We start from the raw sequence: 25,158 nt of genomic DNA on the forward strand, positions 1-25,158 counted from the left end.
AAAGTGACTACATAATTGGAAGTAAATCACTCTTCAGTAATCGCATAGCATTTCATAGGTTTAAATGAAATATTGGTTGGCTGCTTGTTTGTTATTTTCTTCCCTTATTCCTTCCTGTCTACATCATTAAGTATAATTATTGGTATAAAAGAGGTTTTCAATATCCATTACTAAACTGCATTCTAGCCTGGGCAAGAGAGCAATACTCCCATTCTCTCTCTCTCTCTTCCTTTTTCTTCCTCTTCTTCATTCTTTTTTCTTTCTTTCTTTCTTCCTTTTTTTTTTAAAAAAAAAAAAAAAAACTAGGTAGGTAAAATCTACAATGAAAGGCTTCATGTATTACTCTAAAATCTCTAAAGTAGTGCTAGGGAATCTGAAAAATTTTGTGTGAGAGAAAGTAATCAGCTCTATATTCTAGAAAAATCTTTGATGGTAGTGTGGAGGATGGATAAAATGGGAATCATAGAGGCAGGATTGTCAATAAAAAAAAAATATGTGAGCCATCTGAGTCAATGGGTAAAGTGGAGAAAAAAAAAAAGAAAATACAAGTGAAAAGTCATTGTAACAGTAGCTTTAAAGTACAGGAAGAAAAAACTGTCACTGTAAAATTCTGTAGTAAAAATAGCTTTTAAAAATGAAGGCAAAATAAAGATATTTCCATGCCATACACTACCTGAAAGAATTCATCACCAGCTATCTTACACTTTAAAAAATTGTTAAAGGAAGTCTTTTGAGCAGAATGAAAATGGTATCAATTGGAAATCTGTATTTACACAAAGGAATTAAGATCATCAGAAATGATAAATGCATTGATAAAAGTTTTTTCTTGTTACTTACAGCTGTGTAAAAGATAATTGACTGGAGCTGGGGCACAGTGGTATGTGCCTGTAATCCCAGCTACTTGGCAGGTTGAAGCAGGATTGACTGCTCAAAAAAAAAAAAAAAAAAAACTGACGAAAATAATTGTGAGGATTAAATAAGTTAATAAGCACATGTCCCAAGCATATAGCCAGTGCTCAATACACATAAGCAATTTTGCATTATTAACAAGGCAGCTCTACCAGTTATCCAATGATACCATTATTAAAATTGGCATTTAAGCATTTCTTTTTGGCAGAGCTTTCGAAAAGTTCAATGTCTAATTACTCTGAAACAGCAAACAATACGTTGAAAAAAAAATACAAAAATAATTTAAAAATACACAAAAGAAAAAAGCATAATAAGCTCTCTAAAAGTAATAAAGGAGACAATACATTCATAACCATAAATCAGTGAAATAGAAAACAAAGGAACAACAGAAAGGATCACAGGGAAAAGTTGGTTATTTGAAAAATAACAATAAACCAGACAAACATCTGATGAGATTGAACCATAACAAAAAAAGAAGAAGGCACAAGGAAGCATTTCAGAAATGACAAATGAGACACTACTACAGATCTAGCAGAAGTTAAAAAGATAATGATAGGAATAGTACACAAAAAATCTTACACCAATAAAATCAAAACCAAGTCAATAAATTCCTCAAAAAATACAATTTACTTAAACTGACATGAAAAGAAAAGCCTAGTCTTTAAACAATTAAGCTAATTAAGTAGTTTAAAATACTCCTAAGCTCAGATTATTTTCAAATAACTTAACAAATTCTTCGGCGGAATAAGAAACCACTCCCAAAATAACTCTATGAGAGCTGTGACACTGACGTAAATCTAAATCAACAATGTATAAGAATGGAAAACTACAAATATACAATAAAATTCCCCCAAAAAACTAACAAGACAAATCCAGGAAAATATAAATATGATAATACAGCAAAATAAAATTGAATGTTTCTTAAGCATGCAAGGGTAGTTTAACATTAGACGATTTGCAAAAGTTATTCATCAAACTAACAAAATAAAGAAGAAATATACAATCATTTTAACAGATACAGAAAAATATAATTTGATAAAATTAATCTGGTAATGACAAAAATACCTTTAAAATGTATAAGCCTCTTTAGGAAGTAAAGTGTGTCTATCAAAAATTTCAGCAAGCATCATTTTTAGTTGTGAAATATTAAACTAATTATTTAGGAAACTAGCAATAAAAGTCTGGGAGAGGTGATTCAGGCCTGAAATTCTAGCACTTTGGGAGGCCAAGGAAAAGTGACTGCTTGAGGTCAACAGTTCAAGACCAGCCTGGGCAATGAAGACTGACACTGACTCCAAAAATAAAAATACAAAACATTAGCTGGGTGTGGTAGTGTATGCCTGTCATCCTAGCTACTCAAGAGGCTGAGGTAGAAGGATAGCTTGAGCTCAGGAGTTGGAGGGTACAGTGAGCAATGACATTCATGCCACTGCACTCCAGTCTGGGGGACAGAGTAAGACCCTCTCTCTAAAATTAAAATCAGCAATAAGACAAAAGAACACCCTGTAAGATGGCTTCTATTCAAATTGTGTTGGCGGTCCTAGCTCTTGCTGTGAGAAATGAAAAGAATAAAAGAAACAACAGGTGGAAAGGAAGAAATAAAAATTCATAATTTACAAATGATTATCTATGGAAAAAACCTCCAAAGAATCTATAGACACATTTAAAAGAAATTTCTGTACAGTCAGCTTTATACACAAAAGCCAACTGCATGTATAATAAACCATTAACTATAAAAATTATAATTTAAAAATATTCTTTTAACAAGAAAATAATAAAGTAACTAGTAATAAGTCTATGAAAGGATATACTATGTATGGAAAAAATTATAAAACCCTGAAGGACACTTTGAAGATGAAAATCTTTGAGAGGAAGACCTGCTTTATAAATATGTCAAATTTTTTGCAAATCTATAGATTTAATATACTTTCAAAGAAACTTTCAGCAGGTTTTCAGACCTGTGGTAAGATACAAATAACAAAACATTTATCATTTTCACTACTTTTTTTTTGAGACGGAATTTCACTCTTGTTGCCCAGGCTGGATTGCAATGGCTCAATCTCAGCTCACTGTAACCTCTGACTCCTGAGTTCAAGAAATTCTCCTGCCTCAGCCTCCCAAGTAGCTGGGATTACAGGCACACGCCACCGTGCTCAGCTAATTTTGTAATTTTAGTAGAGACAGGGTTTCACCATGTTGCCCAGGCTGGTCTTGAACTCCTGACCTCAGGTGATCTACCCATCTCAACCTCCCAAATTGCTGAGATTACATGTGTGAGCCACTGTAGCCAGCCCATTTTAACTATTTTTAAGTGTACAACTCAGTGATATTAAGTACATTCACATCGTTGTACAACCAACACCACTATTCATCTCCACAACTTTTTCATCTTCTCAAACTGAATCTCTGTACCTATGAAACAATAACTACCAATTCTCTTCTCTTATTAGCCCCTGGGAACCAACATTCTATTTTCTGTCTCTACAAACTGGACTACTGTAGATATGTCATATAAGTACAATCCTACAATATTCATCCTTTATTTCTAAGAAACTTGACAACTGATTACAAAACTTACATGAAATGGCCAAAGATCCTGAACAGTCAACACAATTCTGAATTACATTTCCAATATAATAATATAATGTAATACTATAGTAATATTTTGTTTTAAAGTCAGAGTGATTATAACAGTGTATTGTTGGATCAAAAATATACAAAAAGACTAAGAAAATAATAGTCCCAGAATGAACTCCCAAATAGATGGAGATTTAATAAATGCCAGAGGAGACCTTGCAGATTACTAGGAAAGAATGTCCAATTCAGTAAATGCTGCCAGAACAAATGACTGTCCCTAAAGGTAAAAAATAAAATTAGATGCCTTCCTCAAACCATGCACAAAAATGTCTATGTATTCAATAATTAAATGTAAAAGGTGAGACTTTCAAATTTCTAAAGATATAGATCTCATGACCTCAGAATAGATGATGCAGAAAGTGTTGGATATAAAAGAAAATATCGATTAAGTTTGAGTATAATTAATGAATTTATCTCAATCAAAAGACACCATAAAGAAAATATGACAAGGCTGGGCACAGTGGCTCACATCTGTATTCCCAGCACTTTGGGAGGCCGAGGCAGGCAGATCACGAGGTCAGGAGATTGAAACAATCCTGGCTAACATGGTGAAACCCCATCTCTACTAAAAATACAAAAAAAAAAAAAAAATTAGCCAGGCATGGTGGCATGTGCCTGTAGTCCTAGCTACTTGGGAGGCTGAGGCAGAAGAATCACTTGAACCCAAAAGGCGGAGGTTGCAGTCAGCTGAGATCGCACCACTGCACTCTAGCCTGGGCAACAAAGTGAGACTCTGTCTCAAAAAAAAAGAAAAAAGAAAAAAAAAAGAAAGAAAATATAGGCTGGATGTGGTGGCTCATGCCTGTAATCACAGCACTTTGGGAGTCTGAGGTAGGTAGATCACCTGAGGTTGGGAGATCGAGACCAGTCTGACCAACATGGAGAAATCCTGTCTCTACTAAAAAAATACAAAATTAGCCAGGTTTGGTGGTGGGTGCCTATCATCCCAGCTACTTGGGAGGCTGAGGCAAGAGAATCACTTGAATCTGGGAGGCAGAAGTTGCAGAGAGCCAAGATTGCTCCATTCCAGTCCAGCTTGGGTGACAAGAGCAAAACTCTGTCTCAAAAAAAAAAAAGAAAAAGAAAAAGAAAAAGAAAAAGAAAAGAAGAAAAAAAGAAAATATGAGACAAGCCACAAACATATAAAAGATAATTAAAGCATTTATAATAACAAAGGATAAAGATCCCTTAAAACTCAATAAGACCAAGACACACACACATACATACATATACACAAACACACAATAAAAATAGGCAGAAAACATGAACAGGCATTTCACATAGGAAGAAATACAAATGGCAAACAGACATGTGAAATCATGCTCATCCTTAATAGTAATCAGGAAAATTCAGTTTAAAGTCAGGGTGAGGGATCATTTCTTATACTGTATTGACAAAAATTAAGAAGTCTGATAGTACCAAGTATTGGTGAGAACAGAATATGGGTCCACAAGATACATGCTGCTAATGGAGGTATAAATTTATACAACCACCGTGAAAAGTCATCTGTCACTATCTAGTAAAGTTGAACATTGGTCCATAACACAGCAATTCCACTCCTAGGTAATACAGTCCATAGGGGAGAGTGTTTCAAACAAGAGATTGCAAATAACTAATAGGTCATAAAATCAGTTTAAGGGTTGGGGTCAGTATTTTTTTTTAGGCAGGGTCTCACTCTGTTGCCCAGGCTCGAGTGCAGTGGCATGATCTCAGCTCACTGTAACCTATGCCTCCCAGGCTCAAGCAATCCTCCTGCCTTAGCCTCTCAAGTAGCTGGGACCACAGTCATATGCTACCATGCCTGACTAATTTTTGTATTATTTTTGTAGAGACAGGGGTCTCACCATACTGCTCAAGCTGGTCTCACTCCTGGGCTTGAGCAATCCTTCTGTCCTGGCCTCCCAAAGTGCCAGGATCATAGGCATGAACCACCATATCTGGCTGAAATCAGTATTCTGCTAAGATCAGTATTCTTTAAAAATAAAATTTAAAAATATCAGAGAGCATCATTAGTAATAAATAGGGAGGTGGCCACTGCTCAATGAACTGTTTGCTTCAGTTGCGTTTGAGGTGGAGGCCCTATGGATACATGGGTGTCCATGGTGATTTAAGGTGTATTTCTTATTCTAAGTAATGTCAACTAAGTTTGGAAGTCCTATAATAACTCTTGTGCACATCCCCCAGAAAACATGTATAGGGTTTTTCATAACAGCATCATGCAAAATATCAAAAAACTGTACACAACTTAAATTTCCACAGATATCAGAGATTAGAACACAGGATGGAATATTACAGAATACTGTGAAGAGGAGTTCTGCAGCTATACACAACAATTTGAATGATTCTAAGGAACAAAATATTGAGTGAAAACAAAGTTACAAATACTACATATATTATGCTTTATTTATAAAGCTAACGGACAATACTGAAAGATCAATACAAACAACCAAAAGCATGAATCTTGAAGCCAGACTGTCTGGGTTCAAATCTTACCTCTGCCACTCACTAGCCACATAACCTTGAGCAAGATACTTAACCTCGGTGCCTCAGTTTCCTCATCTGTGAAATGGAAATAAGAACTTATCTCATGCGGTTTTTAGTATTAAAACCTGTAAAGTGCTTAGAACAGTGAACACGAAATAAAAAAGAAACTCAAGCAGAAAGGACAGAATGAGCAATGTTTTAGTTTTTAAATTGGTAGTGAGTGAATGAGCATTAATTTTACATATTCACAGATTTTTTTGCATATAGCAAATATTAAAAATTTCAAGCAAGAGTGAATTACGCTGAGGATCTATGAACTCAGGCTTCATGATAAGCCACTGAAGGCAGATGACAATGACGGCCCGAGACATACGTACCTGGTTCTCAGCTTGTCCCCCACAGACTCAGCCCAGTTTTGGAGCAGGTCGAAGAGTGGTTCTTCTTCATACTGTTTGGCGTATTGGGCCAGCAGTTCCCACCCCACAATCTGTACAAAGAGTTTATCACTCATCAGTCTCAGCAGTCTAAAAAATGGTAGTGTCCTTAATACTGCAATCTGATAAGATGTATTTGTGAGAACTCCTTGGAAGGAATCAAATATAAGACCTGTTTCTTACAAGGGCCTCTATTTCCGCAAGGCAAATGTGGAGCATTTATCACACCATTCCCCATCCTCCCCTGTGGTTGACTTCACTAACTACTTACTGTTCACTCTCTCTTCTTGCCTGTATCAGTCTCTAACACTGGTCCTGGGACCAACTATTTTAGCTGACACCTTAGTAAAACCCGCTTGCCTTTGTCAACCAGATGGCTGGTCCATTCTCTTTTTCACCCCTGACATTCTCTGGTCAATTAGCCCTTTGGGGAATAGTATTGAAATACACAAATAAAACAATCTCTATCCTCTATCAATCTTCTACTTCAACAGCTTTAAAGTTATAATTTGGGCCTAAAATACTGCCTGCTTTTCTGTGGTGGTTCAAAGAAGATGTCTATGGCTAGTCCGCTGCAGAAACTCAGTTGATGGTTAGCAACAACCACTAGACATGTGAGTGAAGTCACCTGTGACCAGTGTGCCCCACCAAGCCCTGACATGCTGCTACCACAGCATGAGTGCCCAGGAAAGACCAGCAGAACAGCAGAAAAACCACAGGGTGTGAGCCCAGCCCAAACTGCTGATCCTACAGAATCATACGCTAACAAACTGTTGTCTCAAAGCACTAAGTTTTGGGGTGGTTTGTTACAAATCAATAGATAGCTTATTCATTCTCTTTCAACTATCAGTTTCAGAATATTTCTTCTTTGTTATATATGAATGCATGTTTTTATATAGATCATATAAAATGTTATGTATGCTTTTAATCAAGAGTATATCATAAATGACATTTTTGGTTTGCACTGTTATGTAGAATTTTATTTGTTTATTTACTGGCTGTATAACTTTGTTTTGATAAATCATAGCTAATGAAACATTTCCATTTGGTTGAATACTTAGGTTGTTTCTGGTTTTACAGTTGTCACAATATCCTTGATAGCAATATAGGCAGACAGAGAACATAGTCCTATTTTGTATTATTACCTGAGAATAAATCCCTGTGAACTTGATTGATACAGAGGTTCTGAAAGAGGGCCACCCTGCCAATAAGAGGGATGCTGAAAACTTTCAAGGCATTTTTGCCTAGGGGAGCTTTACTGGCATTGATGGGCAGAGCCAGGTGTGAAATGCATGGGACAGTCTCAACCAACAGAGGACTGTGCTATATCCCATGTCCTGTCAAATGCCATATGGTCAAATACATGCAGGCAGTTAAGAGCCCTGAACTTAGTTACACCAAAGCTTTCAGGTTTTCCAAGTCCCAAGCGTATGGAAAAATTAAACCCTGCTCCCTTGAAATTAGAGGTGCTTTAGGCCAGCACACAAGTGACACAGCCTCCTCTCCTTTCCCATTACCATGGCAACCTGCAATGCTCCCAGGTGTGACTGGTCCATAAGCCTGGGCATCTGCACTCAACGCTGCCACAGTAATTCTGAGTATAGATGCAGGAATTATATGTCTTGGTGTATTTTTATTTACTTTATTACTGAATAAATATATTTAATAATATATTTGTAATATAAATAACTTCCTTTTGGTTTCCTTAAGTATTGTCTTGAATTCCTGCAATTATGTCTCTAGATAGGTTATGTGACCCATGATTTCATTCAGGATAGTAAAGGGAGTGTTACAAAATATTTATTGTCAAAAAGAGGGCATTAGGTCCAGTGAGATTGAGAATCACTGCATTATGGGTCAAAGAACATACACATTTTTATGACTGCTGCTATACAAAATGAGTGTGAGAATCAAACCCTGCCAGGATTTGGAAAAGTGGGGAAAATAAACTAACTTTAACTAGAATTAAAATTAAAATGATATAGCAATCCAATTCCATTTCACTAACACAACACCAGGATTAAGATTTACCTGTGTTATTGCTAATCTATAAAATTTATGATAGTTGTAATGCTATCTCACTCTCACTGCAGAAGCGATGTCATTCCAAGTATGAACAAATCGCTTTCTCTGATTCCCACCCCCACCCCTACAGCTTTCCCTTACTCTATTTTTCTCCATAGCATTTATGGCTTCTTGGTGCTACAGGCCACAATTTGTTTACTGGCTTGCTGTCTTCCTGCAGCCTGGAAAGCAAGTGCCGGGGGTCAAAGTGTGTCCATCCTTGTGCCATCAGACAATGTACTGCACAGAGCCTGGAGGTGAGGACTCACCCTCGAATGAGTGAATGAATAAGTACATTCCAATCCTGTTCTCCATATCTCATCCAATACGTCCAATTCCTTGATAATCTCCTTTAACTTCAGTCACTACTTCCACTTTTTCCATTTAAGCAACTAAAATTGGGTAAAACTAACTCACTCTAATTAGGATCAAAAAATGAGAATGATACAATAATCAAGTTCAGGCACTAAACTTAAGAGAGACAAGGGAGATAAACATGGTCCTGACTAACAACACAAAAGCAGATTACTCACTTTGAATCTTTGCTCCTTTTCTAGGTCATGAGACAAGGAAACGTGATTTTAAAAATGAGTTTATTTTCTGCTGTTGACGCCCCCTTGATGAAAGATTAAGTGATTGAAGCTATCAGCTACCATGGGATTTGAGCATTACAGTCTCCAGATCTGGTACTTTATTTTATAAATTACCAGGCAGAGGCAAAGATAGATCAGTCACCACCTAGACTGAGTGTGCAATGAAGATGTGTTTGTTTAATCTCATAGATGTGTTCCTGAACATATTATATTATGTAATATATATATATGTGTGTGTGTGTATAATTTTTAATTATATTTAAAAATAATTGTAGACTCACAGAAGTTGCAAAGTTAAAACAGCACAGAATGATTCTCTCTAGCCATCACCCAGATTCCCCTAAAAAGTGATCTCTTGGCCAGCTGCAGTGGCACACGGCTGTAATCCCAGCACTTTGGGAGTCCAAGGTGAGTGGATCACCTGAAGTCAGGAGTTTGAGATCAGCCTGGCCAACATGGTGAAACTCCGTCTCTACTAAAAACATAAAATAATTACCTGGGTGTGGTGGTGCATGTTTGTAGTCCCAGTTACTTGGGAGGCAGGAGAATTCCTTCAACCCAGGAGATGGAGGTTGCAATGAGCTGAGATCGCCTCACTGCACTCCAGCCTGGGTGACAGAGTGAGACTCTGTCTCCAAAAATAAAATAAAAAAGTAATCTCTTACATAATAATGGAGACTATCAAAACCAAGAAATTCAATACAATTTTTATTCATTACATGTGTTAGTTCTAGAGATTTCATTACTTAAAACGGACCTAGTGGAAGATTGTTTTGTAAAGTGAAACATTATTTTCGGCAACACAAGTGATTACATTCTCCTCCAAGTCTGGTGTTTTACTTATTCCAGATTTTCTTAAGACAACTTATGACAGGTGATTGTGGGTGGTGTGTCTGTGGCTCTTCTGCAGTTCTCTGGTTCTGCATGTTCTGCTGGTCCTGCACTCTTTATTTTCATATACACCTGCTCAGGAGCCCCTTTCTTAGTAGAACTCTAGGGTGAGTGAGCAGTCAAAAATCCATGTTCTTTTCTTTTAAAAAAAAGATCCCATTCAGAGGAGGAATCAAGCAAATCTACAGCCAACATTTGGAAATTATGAGTCTTAGCAATTGTGCAGAATGATGACATCATCAACATGCATTTGCAATAAATATCATATGCATCATGCAACATGATTATGTAATACCAATAAAAGTTATTTTTTTAGGTCAAAACGCTTTTCAAGGCATCTATGAAGCAACCAGCATTTCCACACACTAAATATTTCACTGATTTATGCTAGGTACAGTGAAACTTGGATTAAAGAGCCTGACAAGTAGAAGCTGCTGCCAAGGCAGAAACACTTAGAGCCAATTATAATAGAAAAATGTGATTTCTAAGGAAAATCTGCCAGATATACATTATGAATCCAGGCAGTGGGGCCGCACTTGGGTTTGTATCATAGAGTGGTAGATTCACTCAAAGTAGCAGTACTTAATGGTAGTGGGCCTGAAATCATGCTCCAAAGAGCTCTAGGTAGACTGGCTACATAATTTGGGGCCCAGCACAAAATGAAAACGCAGGCCCCATTGTTAAAAAATTATTAAGAATTGTATGATGGTGAGAACAGAGCATTAAACCAAGCATGGTCCCTTCTGAGTGCAGGGTTCTGCGTCACTGCACAAATCTCACCCCATGAAGCTGGCCCTGGCCCTAGGGGTTCTAATAGGATTGCCAGATAAAAGAGAGGACACCCAGTTTATATTTGGACACCCAAATATTGCATGGGAGATACTTAAATGAAAATAATATTCATGTTTACCTGAAATACAAATGTAGCTGGGCATCCTATATTTCTGTTTCCTACATCTGGCAAGCCTAGGTTCCTAAGGGCATTTCAGAGGTCACCTAGGGGTATGAGAATGAAGAAAAGACCAAGTGGATATGAATTTCCACCATCATGCATTTTAACTCTTTACTTTTAGATGCTGGACATTCCATCAAGGCAAGATTTCTTTGAGGAGAATCCTTAAAAATTCCCTGGCTAGAAGAAATAAGAGACAGAGATGGAGGGGATGACAGAAGAAGAAGGGAGGGAAGAGGAGGGAAGGCGAATAGAGGAGAGGAAGAGAGGGGAAAGACTAGAGGAGAAGGAGAAGGGAGAGAAGAGAGGGGAGGGGAAAAGGAAGGGGAAGGACTACTTTAGCACAGAAACCAACATGTAAGCAGCTCTGAGTAACTGCTGGTCCTTAAACATGGATTTGACGCTGGAACCCGGGAGGCAGAGGTTGTAGTGAGCTGAGATTGCACCACTGCACTCTAGCTTGGGTGCAGCACGAGACTCCATCTCAAAAAAAACACCAAACCAAACCAAACCAAAAAAAAAAAACCATGGATTTGAACTTCAAACCAGGAAGGATGGATGGACCTGAAGCAGTGATTTAGGCCCAGCAAAAATGCATGCACAGTTCAATCTAACTTAAGAGTGTTTACTTTTGTTGTTTTCAGTTAAATCTGGGCCAAGTTTCACTTATCTTCTTAGTGTCTCTTTCCAGCTAGATATAAAGTGGTTTCCCCTTTCTGGTTTCCCTCCTTCATTCCAGCCACATTTATGGAGCACTTTCTATGCACAAGGCACCTACTGTTTATATTGAGTATAGGGAACATTAAAAAGATGAGTAAGATACAGCTGTCCCTTGGGGTCTTCCAGTGCACATGGAGACATCAGCCTATGCACACTCAACTGTACTCAGGGGGACCTGTAAGGAACTCGACAGGCACAGAAGCACAGCAAGTCAAAAGTAGATCCCTTACTATGAGGATCAGGGAAAGCTTCCTGCAACAGGAGAGATTTTGACCTGAGCCTTAAGGAATAAATGAGCTTCATTCATTTGTTGATCTATTTATACAACACCTAATAGCAGCAACTACTCATTTTCTTTGAGTAGCTATTTACTAAGGCTAAGCTCTGTTCCAAAATCTTTAGGTGGAATACCTAATTTAATCTTCATGACAACTTTGGGAGTAGTTCATGGAATCATTCACCTCATTGTCCACATGAGACAACCAAGGCCTAGACAGGTTCAGCGATCTTGACTCACTGCAACCTCCACATCTTGGGTTCAAGTGTTTCTCCTGCCTCAGCTTCCCAAGTAGCTGGGATTACAGGCACCTGCCACCACACCTGGCTAAGTTTTGTATTTTAGTAGGGATGGGGTTTCACCATGTTGGCAGTGCTGGTCTTGAACTCCTGACCTCAAGTGATCCGCCCACCTCAGCCTTACAAAGGGCTGGGATTACAAGTGTGAACTCGTACACCCAGCCCAGAGTCCATGCTTTCAATAATACCACACCTAAGCTGCACCTACTGTATGCCAGCCTCTGTGTAGTCACCGAGGATGCAAATAGAATGCAGGGATCCTGGTGTGCTGGGGGAGGGGCAAGAGCAGAGAGCATGTCAGGATAATGTGATGAGGTGACGGGTGAATGCAAAGCTCGATGGACACATAGAAGGGCTGCACACTCACACTTGACATAAATTCTGAATCCAAAAAGGAACAATAGCAGCAACAAAGGCTTTCAGGGCTGTGGGCAGAGCACCTTTAAAGACACAGCAGCATGGAGAAGCCTGGGCAGCCAGTGTGTGCAGCAGAAAGGGGCAGGGGCAGGGGCAGGGGCAGGGCTAGACACCAGGGCCTTGGCTGCTGTCTGAAGAGCCTTTATCCAGGCGTTTTGGGGAACTAAGTGACAGGGTCAGCACCTGGAGCTTGGCATGGAGACACAGGAGGCTGCCAGATGAGCCACCTCTGAGATTTCCTATTAGAATTTCTGACTGGAAGCAGAGTCCACAGGCCTAGCAAGGTGGTTGTGGTTGTCTGCCCCTAAGTTTGGAAGTTTGGGGTGGTTTGCTATGCCACAGTAGACAGGAACAGGGAGCTCTTCCAGTCCCTGTCTCCTTTCTTGGGGTCTCTTCTTCCCTTCACTTCCCATCCCACACACTTGCACCACATTAAATCAGCCTCCTGCACACATTTTGGCTCTCCCAGCTGGAACTTGCCCAGGCTACTTCATGGCACACTAGGCCCCGGTGTCTGGCAATCAAACCATCACCATATGCAGAACCCAGAGCCTATTCTAATGACCACAACACAGCCTTAATTGAGCCCCTACTGTGTGCGGACTGCTCTACAGGAATAACTAACAGTCTTACAAAGTAGAGGTGATGCTCCCAGTTTTACAGGTGAGGGCTGTAACCCTCAGAGAGGCTAAGCACAGGATTTCACAGTTCCTCAATATGAGTGAAACAGAGCCTGGGCTATCTGGCCATGAGGCCGCCCTGGCCTGAGCATGCATCTTCCTCCAGAGTCCCCTCCTTTGCAGCCTATCGTGTGCAAGGCTCTGCGGCTCACCCCGTGCCACAGACCGGTTTTGTTAAACATATCCCCTGCAACCTCCATGGCCATTTCACATTAAAAACAAATTGTTTTACGTTCTGTTGAAAACTTAGAACTTCTGGGAAGCCTGAACCAATGCTCCCTCAACGCAACGGTGAGTTGGAAGTGAGGAGTAGCTACAGCCCCCTCGGAAAGGGCAAGGACCCTCTGTTTGCACCAGTCCCCACGCTCTGAGACTCAGGGGACCGCTACAGTTATTAAGGCCTCTTCCTGGCCCTGAAGGTGACTGATTTGGTGATCCCTGTTGTGGGCCCAGTCCACGGATCCCATGCAGATGGTATAAAGAGCCTGGGAGTGTACCCTTGCCCTACACCCCTGCGCCCTTCCTGTCACCATCTGTAGCTGGCCCAGTGGAGTCCAGCTCAGGAGCTCACCACTCCTGCAGGCAGCCCAGCCCTTGCCTCCCACACAGACTTTTCATTCTGGCCCAAACTTCTCACTAAAGAGGTAGAAATGCCAGCTCTTACACAGCTGGGCCACAGGCACCATCCCGGCCAATGGGACCTCCAAGGAGTTCAGCTGAAGGTTTCTGGGGAAGGTTTTCCCTTGTGCTGTCTTCCCCAGAATTGCGGCAGTTGTTTTAAGACACTGATGAGACAACCCAGAAACCACTCCAGTGTCAGTAGAACCAGACGCTGGACAGAAGCAAGGGACTCGAGGGCAGACAGGCCCAGCTGTGGAGTCACCAAGGAGCATGGTTGGTGTTCTTATGGTTTTAGCCACTTGAGATGGGTATTTATCACACACAAACATGTCCTGACTGCTAGCCCCACTAGCGACTGGGTCTGAACTGAACTCCAGGAAGCAGATGTGTCCACCTTCGCTAGTGCAGGGCGGGTCTGTTGTTCCCAAGTGTTTACCCATCCCATTCTCACCTCCCCTGGCCTCCCTCTGCCCTCTCCCCCACCCCCACATTGCCCTCATTTCCAGCAAGCTTCCTCATACATGCAAGCCCTGATGACAACAAACTGTCCAGTGTTGTTGGAATACATGGTACTTGTGGAATTTTTTTCAATTGAAAAGAGAAAGTAACTGGTCTTAAATCTGTGACAAAATAAAGAATTAAACAGCCATGGGCAGAATGTTAAAAAAGAAACCCTACAAAGTTTTTTTATAAATGGAGTACCGTGTAAACCCTTTCTGAAAGAAAAACAATTCTCTTTAACTCCCAATGTTGTTTTAAGTTGTTTCAAATTATAACATTACTCAAACATGTTCAAACATAAAACTAGATATAAACACCTTATGTTTATAGCTCTTATTCAACTCTAAACTATGAAATTAAATACAAGCAAAACTACAAAACCAATAAGATTCAAATCAACAGCCCTAATAACATGTGACAGACTGCGTTTTGCAGGATGAACTTGGTCCTTTCCAGCCTGTGCCGGTTCCTTTGGGGGAGTTATACTCATACCTCTGAGGGCTGGGCAAAGAGGTCCCTCTCCCACATCTCTCTGTGGTCTATAAATCTCTCGGCTGTGGTTTGAATGTGTCTCCTCCAAAATTTAGGTATTGCCAATGTAATAGTATTAAAAGGTGGAGACTTCCAGAGGTGATTAAGCCATGAGGGCTCCTCCCTTGAGGATGGGATTAGGTGCCCTTAGAAAAGTATTGATGGAGGGGGTTCACCCATTTCTGCCCTTCCACCTTCTGCCATGTGAGGACACAATATTCGAGGCGCCATATTGGAAGCAGAGAGTAGCTCTCACCAAAGGCCATCATCTTGATCTTGGACTCCCCAGCCTCCAGAACAGTGAGAAATAAATGTCTGTTCTTTATCAATTACCCAGTGGTATTCTGTTACAGAAGAAGACACGGACTAAGACACCTCTTCAAGCAGCAAGCACATCATACCAATCTTTGGCCTTCACTAAACACATATTTTTTAATCCTAGAAAACCTACATCTGTTTTTTCCTGGTTGGTTCCTGGTGATCAAGGTGTTCTCTGGTGCTGACAGGCTTAGCAGTGCAAGACAAAGGCTGGAACCCCCACAGCAATCTCTGGTCATATGGTTGTAATCCTGATGATCTGTGTATACTGCCTAGGCTAGATCTGTTTAGATGATCATCAAAATTAAGACACAAAATTAACACATTCTTGTCAAGAACTCATAGTCCCCAATCTGAAAAACTACATTAAAATCAAATTCTGGGGAGCAGAGAAGAAAAGGTAAACAAAGGCCCCAGATCTAGAAGGCTCCCTTCTCCAGAATCTCATACATGGAGTCCTGAGGAAAAATTTAAATATTTAGATGCTGCAACATCTGGTTTTGAAAAAATTAATGCCAGCTTTGCATATGGGTCAATGGATTTGGAAAGAGAAAAACAGAACTTGTCTGTTCAAACTACATTGGTCAGCTTTTCTAAAATCAAAAGTTCCTCCACATCCCCAAAATAGAATGCTCACATTTTGGGAATGCATTGTATCAATTCTGTCCCCCAGCTGATCTTCCAGCCCTCCTCTACACTTCATTTCCAACGCCACCACCCTGGCCTGGGCACCACCATCCTCCTCCAGGCTGAGACTTGGGCCTAGGCCCATGCTTGGCTGCCCCCTGTCTCCCATAGCCTTGACAGCCTTCACTCGCCAGGCCTCCGTCTGCCTCTTTGGCCTCATTTCACACACCTATACACCTCTCCGTAGTTTTTTTTTTCTGCCATCATCAGAGGTGATTCTGGGTGTAAGTTCCTGTCTGCTGGTCTCAGGGAAGGTCCATTGAACTGTTTGCCCCGGTTCTGCTGCGTGAGGCCCTCAGCCCTCTGCTTGCTCTCTCTCTTCAAGAGGCCCTCAGAAGAGGAAGGCAGCTGCTCTTCCAGGGAAGCAGAGTGTTGTTACCCACAGCCCTGTCACTTCCTGCACCAGTCACTCCTTCATCCTCTGCTGCTGCCATTCAAATCTCAGGCCTTAAATTGATGCTTTATGTCACACGATTGGGTGGACCCAACCTCCACCTCTGATTTTAGGGGTATCTGCACTTTCTCCTTCTGGCATCTCAACATCTTCACCTGCTGATCACTGGGGCTCACCCTACAGCCAGAAGGCTAGGGCTTTGGTGAGAATGTTCTTTTAGGTCCACTATGTGGTTCCTTGCTGGAGCACAGGAAGTCCAAGCTCTTTAGCTCAAGGTCGAGTCCATATCCATACCCACTGCCTTTACAGGCTGGTCCTGGGGTCTCACTCTATACTTGATGTCCTGCTTGCCTAGGGGAATAATTTGGAATTCTTCCCAATTGTGGGAGTGAACAGGGTTGTTACGTTGGAGGATGGGGTAGGTTTGTGTGTATCATGAGTTGGTTTGTTCTCTTGAAAAGCCCTTCCTTTCTTTGTCACTTTTTTTCCCTTTTCTTCCCTCCCTGACTTTTTATGTCAAAGGGAGAGAATACTTTTAATGGTTTTAAATATATTTGATCTTTAAAAAGAAAAGCCCTATTAGTCTTAAATAAAAAGCGAAAATCTTTACTCAATCTTTTACCTTCATAAGTCACTCCAGAAATAACCATTTTTAAGTAGTTTCTGTTCTGCTAGGAGAAGCTTCCCAGTGTGAAGGTCAAATACATTCTCATGTCATGCTTTAATTTGCCTGTAGTTGGAGCATGCTTTTCTTGAGTGGTTTTGTTTTTCCTGGAGTCTTAATGGACTCTCCTTCTCTTGTTTCAAGAAGAAACATGCCTTTTCCATCATATCATTAGAATCTCCTGCTTCTTTTTGTTGAACAGATTTTCTTTTCCTTTTTGAAGTCATTCTTTTGACCCCTCTGACTTCCTGTTCAAATTTGGACTGTTTTCTGGGCTTGTCACGTCACTACCACCCAGATACTTCTCTACACATACTCCCCTTGGGTTAGCTCCAGAAAGCATCCATGTCTTTTAAATTCTTCATTTCGTTAATGCTTTCTGCAGTTCATCCACAAGGAACATTTTCAGAAAATGCATGGCAAATGAACTTATTGTGCATTTGAATATTCGTCTTTAGCTTGCCTCATGCTTGACCAATAATTTGGCTAGCTGTGAAATTTTACATTCAAAGCAACCTTCTTCAGAACTTTAAAGGTATTATTCCATTTTATTGTAAATCTGTAGGCCCTTGCCACTCAGTGTGGTCCATAGGCCAGCAGCCATAATATCACCTAAGAGATTGCTGGAAGTACAGAATTCCCCCACCCAGAATCTGAAATTGAACAAGACCTCCAAGGATATAAGGGTACATTACAGTTGAGAAGCTGTTGCCTCCTTCAGTGCTTCCTGAGAGATCTGTGGTCAATCTGACTCTTAACCCTTAGTAAATAATCCCATGTTTTTTGGCCTGAGGGCTTTGAGGCCTTTCTTTGTCCTTGCTTTATGTTCTGAAATTCTCCAGGTTGTTTTCAGGCTCTAATCTTTTCCAACAGGTCCTGCCAATCTCCAGACTTTTTTGCGTTTCTTCAGATTTCGAGAATTTTCTTCTATTTCTCTGATTTACCTGCTTCTCTGTATTCTCTGTTCGCTTTCTTGGAAATGTTACAGATTTTAGACTGATTATCCATAAAAAAAATGGATGGAATGGAAATTTCCCTTTATTCTGATGGAGGGAGTTCCATCAAAATCCTACCCCTCCTCCTTTTTTTATCTTTCTAATTTATTCTGGGAAGTTTTCTCAAATTTGTTCTTTAGCCCTTATATTGGATTTTTTTTTTTTTTTGGGCAAATGTATACTTTTAATTTTCCAGGCACTTTATGGATCTCTGAATGCTTGTTTCTCATAGCAGGCTGTTCCTGCTTAATGGATGCAATGTGGCCACATGTCCCTAGGGTTAGTAATTAGTTTTTGTCTCTCTATTTTGCTTCCTCCAGTGCCTGTCATTATGTTTGTTCCTCTTGCTCCTTCTTTTTCATGCTGTTGATTTTTCTCTAAATTTTTTTTAGATAATACTACAAAATTATTGTTCATTTTTTTAGGTGTGATGATGGTTATTATGATTTTATAAGAAAAGATCCTTATTTTTAGAAAATGAACAGTGAAGTTTTTAGGGATGAAGTGTTTTGATGCCTGCAACTTACTCTCAAATGATTTCGTGCACACATACACACTCACACAAACATATGCATAGAGGATAAAAAGAGAAATTTTAATATGGCAAAGTGTTAGCGTGTGATGAAACCAGGTGGACAGTGTGCCCAGACGTTTACTGTACTAGTCTTTCAACTTCTGTCTTGAAATTTCTGTTTGAAATTTTTGATTGTAAAAGTTGAAAATAAAAACAAAACAAAAATGTCTGATGATGCTTGATTGTTCATTCTCTGGTTATCCTTAGAAAAATACCCTCAGGAGTCTGAAATCCCTAAGGAATCAGCTTTCTTATAGTAAAACTGATATGTACTTGGTGTCTTTTCTTTTCTTCCTTAGTTCAAATTTGATAGAAACTACACTGGGCTGATATTCCACTGCTGGTATGCGGCACACATCAGCCGGCCAGCCCCACAGCACAGCTCAGGCATTCCTGCCAGGGGAAGAACAGCTGGGCTCCCCAACCCCTGCAGGAAAGGTCTGTCCTACCCCAAACCACATCTCAGCTGAGTCTAGTGTTTTAAGCACAGAAAAAGTACAGAAGGGGTTTTGTTCTCTTGGCCACCTGCCGCAGCCTGGCACCAAAACAACCCAATGCTCCTTCTGATTGGAGAAATATTTTGTGCTCTTCTGGACATAAGGCTTGATGGTATTACTGCCAGGCTTCCCATCAGCAGGCACACATCTTGCCATGGGCAGTTCCGAGATAGAAGTCTCTGTGACAGAAGCCACCCAGACTGGTCAGGAAGTGGACAACCCTGCCTGGCCTTTAAGCAAGTTAATGGCAGGTCATTTGCATTTTTGCGTATTTGCACTGCAAGGTAAGGAACAATATAAGCAAAATCTCAACTAACATTCTTTAGGGAATCTGCCAGAATGGATTAGGAAGGGACCTGTCTTGGTGTATCTCTAATGAAGCAAAAGAAAGTTATAATGGGATTTCATGGGTGTGGGTAGTAATTGGATTTGGTGGAGGGTGTAATTAAATTTCACCAAGGGGCTACAACCTCTGCCCTGGCAAATAATAAAAGGGTCAGAAAACTTTCCATCTTGCTTAAAGGGAAACACGGAAAGCCTGCAGAAATGCCACAGCACATCCCCTCAATCATGGGACAGCAACCTAGCACCTTCAGGATCTGAAGAGTTTCATCTTCCAGTAGAGAGCTGAAAGCACTGTAGGTAATATCAGAATATTGTGAAACTCACTGACCAGTTTCTCCCCTCTGTCTCCTGAACTTTCCATCTTTACTTCAATAAGGAGAATCAAAGCAGGATCCAACCCAGAGAAAAATGGCCTCCCCAAAATGAGAAGATTCTAACACACAAGTGGAAGGCCAGGTGGATCAGTACGAGCAGCCAGCACCACCTCCCGTCACTGTGGAAGCATCACCCCTGGATGCCCAGCAGCAGAAAACTCTGGGTCCAACACAGGGCAATCATCTGGCAAGTTTCCTATGAGCAGGTGCTGACTGATGGCAAACAAGCAGGCTGACCCTCCCCAGCACTAAGCTATGCATTCAGGAGTCTCAGTCTCTCACCCCAGTGGATCAAGCACTGCATAGCCAGGCTGTTAAGTTTTCTTCCCAGTGCAGGTTTCTGGAGCTGTGGCAGATTCTATTACTGTAGTCAGGTGCTCTGATGTGGGGAACAGGGCATCCTGCTATTAAATAGGCCTTTATGGGAATGCATGGCTCTCTGTCTGAATCCCTCTCCTGCTCTCAATCCTTGTGACCCAGTGTCTTTCCAGGGTCATCCAGAAGAAACAACCCCCACCTCTGGTTGTGTCCACTCAGTTTGTGTCTTAGTCACCTCAGGCTGCTATAACAAAATACCATAAACTGGGTGGCTTATAAACAACAGAAATTGATTTTTCACAGTTCTGGAGTCTGGGAAGTCCAAGATCAAGGTACTGGCAGATTTAGTGTCTGGTGAGGCCTAATTGCTTTGTTCATGGATGGCACTTTCTCGCTGGGTCTGCAGATGGTGTAAGAGGCAAGGCAGCTCTCTTTGATAAGACACTAACCCCAACCCTGAGGGCAAGGCCGTGGTAACCTAATCAGCTCTCAAAGGCCCCACCTCCTAATACCATCACCTTGGTAGATTTTGACACATTAATCGTGGAGAGACATAAACATTCAGACTGTAGAAGGTTGACCTGTCAATTTCATTTCAATTTTGTTCCACAGTTTGCATTCTGCAGAAAGTAATAAAAATACTTGCTTGTCTGATGGTTCCTCTCTCACTGTCGATGTCATTGACATTGTCATTTACTTATTCCTGCTTTTTATTTCTTCTGGTTATTTGACCTTAAAGAGGGAAGAGCACTAATGCCAATCAGGAAGGGCATATGCTTTATCTTATGGCACCATGTGCAAAATAAAGTTAACATGAAAGGCCTGAGACTGCTATCCTGAGACTGCATCTGGGAACTTGGGTTTGGGAAGATCCCACCATTCCCTGACTGATAAGGGTGGCTCACTGTGCCCAAACCATTTGAGCACACAATGTGGTTTATGTTGAACGCTAGCTTTCCTTCTGAAAGTCTGCATTGATACGTGCTAGGCAGAGGGTATCTACATGACCAGCCTCCAATAAAAACCTTGGACACTGAGTCTCTACTGAGCTTCATTGGTAAACAACATATCACATGTTACTGCTACAATTTGTTGCTGGGGGAATTAAGCATGACCTTCGTGACTCCATTGAGAGAGGACTCTTGGAAACTTGCTTCTGGCTTCCTATGGACTTCAGTCCATGTGACTTTTTCCTTTGTTGATCTTGCATTGTGTGTGTGTGTGTGTGAGAGAGAAATGTATGTATGTATATATATGTGTGTTTTTTACATATGATTTTGCTGTAATAAATCATAGCCATGAGTACAACTATATGTCAAGTCCTGCGAGTTATCCTAGTGCATCATCAATCCTTGGGGTGATCTTGGGGACTCTTGACACATACCACTTATATAAGAAGTGTTTCCAGCTAGACTATGGCTTGAGGTAGCATTTTTCCAGTATGTGTCTGGAAGATATCTGTCTGGCAAAATAATGAAAAAAAGGCTTGCAGTTTGCATGTAAGGTCTCTGGTGATCTCTTTCTTAGCAGACCGTGAAACTGGACCATGCCCTGGTTCCTTCCTCAGCCTAGGCCTTGGAGCACTTGTGTGTGTTCTTAGTGCATAGGGTGTCCTGCTTTCTGTGCTGATATCCATTCTCCCAACCAGGTGTCAGCCTCCCTGCAGTCCAGCATCCCTGCACATTCCTGCTCTTCGTGGTCCAGAGTTCCTCCTTTCACGCTCCCACTTACGTGATAAACAAGTCCCTGTTTTTCCCCATGCTTCCACTGGAGTTCTCAGTTAGAAATTGTGATCATTCCCACAACACACTAAGCAGCCTTTCCATAATGCTCACGAGCTAGAGCTTGCAATTAAAGCACTAAATCACAGCTTCGGGGTCAAGTGCTGTTGAATCACATGCTTGTGTTTAAAATATACTCCCAAAGAGAAAGTTGTCAAAAAATCTCACTTGGATCACAAACTGAGATCGAGAATGTGAATTAGTGTAATATCTGAATTACTGACTATTCTTAAGAAGTGTTTTTGTTACAACATTTAAACAGGAGGGAGACAAAGAAACCAGACAACTTTTAATGTAGCCTAAGTTAAATTATGAGTCTCAGGTCTCCCCAAATAATGTACTTTCCTATAGATATTGCTAAAAGCTAAGAGGGAAGGAGGAGCTTTCGCTAAATACTATGTAGCTGTCCTCATTCTAATACACTTTTTAAGATACACAACAATGGAAAGAATGATCTTTTTTAATCAAGAGCCCTTATAACATAGAGATACCAATATTTTTGCTCTATTTCTTTCTAAACTTACTCATGCATAGGTTTTTGTTTTATATCTTTTTAAAAAAGTTCTTTAAATACAATTGTAGGATTTGCATGAATGCAACTGTAGCAATGAAGCAGAAGAAATAATGCAGAGAGATCCTATGCACACTTTATCTATTATCTCCCATGGGTAACACTTTACACAACATTTAACAGATCCCAACCAGAAAAACAATGTTGGTGCAATCCACCAAGCTTATTCAATTTTCATGCTATTAATACTTACTTTAGCCATTCTAATAGAAATGTAGTCATATCTCATAGGAGTTTTGATTTGCATTTCCATAATGGCTACAATGATGTACCCATTTTCATGTGCTTATTTGCCATGGGTACATTCTCTTCAGTGAAATGTCTGTTGATGTTTTTTGACCACTTTCTAATTGGATTGTTTGTTTTTCACTGTTAAGTTTTGAGAGTTCTTCATATATTCTAGACTCAAGTCCTTTGTTGAAGGTATCATTTGCAAATATGTTCTCCCTGGCTGTAGCTTGTCTTTTCATCCTCTTCACAGGGTCTTTCATAAAACAAAAATGTTCGGTTTTCATGAAATCCAGCTTACCAATTTTTCCTTTTATGAAATGTGTTTTTGATGCCAAGCCTGTGAACTTTTTCCCTATCCCTAGGTCTCAAGGATTTTCTCCTAACTTTTTTTCTAAAAGCTTTACAATTTTATATTTTATTTTTAAGTTAGTAATTCATTTTGAGTTAGATTTCTTTATAATGTGTGAGACAGGTTGAGGTTCAGTTATTGCCTGTGGATGTCCAATTACTCTAGCACTATTTGCTTAAAAGGCTATCCTTCCTCCACTGGATTGCTTTTGCAACTTTGTCAGAAAGCTACAGTTATGATTTCTTCCTTTCTAATCTCTATGTTTTAACTTTATTTTTACTGCCTTATAGCACTAGCAAAACTTTTAGCACTAGTTGAATAACAGTGGACATTCTTGCCTTTTTTCTTAATCTTGGGGGAAAAGCGTTCACTATTAATAGTTCCACTATTAAGCATGATGTTAGCTATAATTTTTGTAGACCCTTTTTCTGAAGTTCAGGAAATTCCTTTCTTTCCTAGTTTGCTGATTATCATGAATGGTTGTTGGATTTTGTCAAATGCTTTTTCTGTGTAAACTGACATGATCATATGACTTTTTCTCCTTTAGCTATTCATGCGGTGGATTGCATTTGATTGATTTTTGAATGTTGAAGCATACCTGCATATCAGAGACAAATTCCACTAGGTTGCCATGTGTAATTCATTTTATACATTACCAGATTCAATTTGTTAATATTTTATTGAACATTTCTGTATCTACAGTCATGAGTAATACTAGTATGTAGCTTTATTGTTTTTTTCTTCTATCTTTGTCTACTTTTAGTATCAGAGTAATACTAGCTTTCTAAAATGATTAAGGAGTACCTTCTCTTCTTCTATTTTCTGGAAATAGAATTTTCTGGAAACAGAAGAGGAGAGTGTAAAATTCTCCTTTAAATGGTAAATAGAATTCTCCAAGCTTTCTAGGCCAGGAGGTTTCTTTTTCAGGAACTTTTATATTATTATGAAGGGTTTAATTTTTTTAAGATACAGGCTTATAATCTTATTATAGGCTTTAAGATTTAAGACCATTCAGTTTGTCTATTTCAACTTTGTTGAGTCAGATAGTTTCCAGTTTTTGAGGAACTGGTCCATTTTTTCTAAGTTCTCAATTTTAAATGTAAAGCTATTTTCTAGTATTCCTTTTCTTTTTTTTTTTTAAGACAAAGTCTCACTCGGTCACCCAGACTGGAGTGCAGTGGTGTGATCTCAGCTCATCGCAGCCTCTGTGTCCCAAGTTCAAATGATTCTCCTGCCTCAGCTTCCTGAGAAGCTGGGATTACAGAATTGCACCATCACGCCCGGCTAATTTTTGTATTTTTTAGTAGACATGGGGTTTTACCATGTTTCTCAGGCAGGTCTTGAACTCCTGACCTCAGGTAATCTGCCCACCTTAGCCTCCCAAAGTGCTGGGATTAGAGGTTACCATGTTTGGCAACCTCATTATTTTTTTAATGACTGCATGAACTCTAGAAATATATGTTTCATTCCTGGTATTGGTGATTTGAGCCTTCTTAATTTTTATCTTTGTCATTTTTGCTAGAGTGTTGTCAACTTTGCGGATTCATTTCAGAGCCATGGATTTTCTCCATTGTTCTCCTGGCTTCAATTGTATTAATTTATAATCTTACATTTATTATTTCCTTTCTTATATTTGGTTTCTACATATTTTGCTATTCTCTTTCAATTTTCACGAGGTAGGAATCTAGATGAATAATTTGAAACCTTTCCTTTTGTCTAAAATAAGCATTTAGTACTATGAATTTTCCTTTCAGCACTATTTTATCTGCATCCCATGTGTTGTGTGTTCATGCTCACTCATTTCTACGTATTTTTAAAGTTCCATTAAAATTTCCTATAAACCTATGGATTATTTGAAGTCACATTGACACTGAGTATTTAGAGATATTCTTCTTTCTGTTCTTGATTTCTCATTTCATTCTATTATGATTAGAAAACATATTCTGTATCTTTTTAATTCTTTTAAATTTGCCAATTTTTTTAAAAAATGGCCCACGATATAATCCATCTTGAAGAAAGTTCCACAAGTGCTTGAAAAACATGTATACTA

General features: G+C 39.9%; 1 protein-coding gene across 1 annotated transcript in view; it reads right to left on the reverse strand.

Moving 5' to 3' along the window:
- The window catches only part of ACOXL (acyl-CoA oxidase like), a 208,185-nt gene that overhangs the window by 122,671 nt on the left and 60,356 nt on the right, over positions 1–25,158 (reverse strand). The window contains 1 exon segment of the mRNA XM_064371646.1: positions 6,408–6,517. Within this exon segment, the coding sequence (XP_064227716.1) occupies positions 6,408–6,517 (110 nt within the window).

Source organism: Aotus nancymaae, unplaced genomic scaffold (genome assembly GCF_030222135.1).
Source record: "Aotus nancymaae isolate 86718 unplaced genomic scaffold, 86718_ANA_hifiasm-v0.15.2.pri h1tg000155l, whole genome shotgun sequence".
Taxonomy (NCBI): domain Eukaryota; kingdom Metazoa; phylum Chordata; class Mammalia; order Primates; family Aotidae; genus Aotus; species Aotus nancymaae.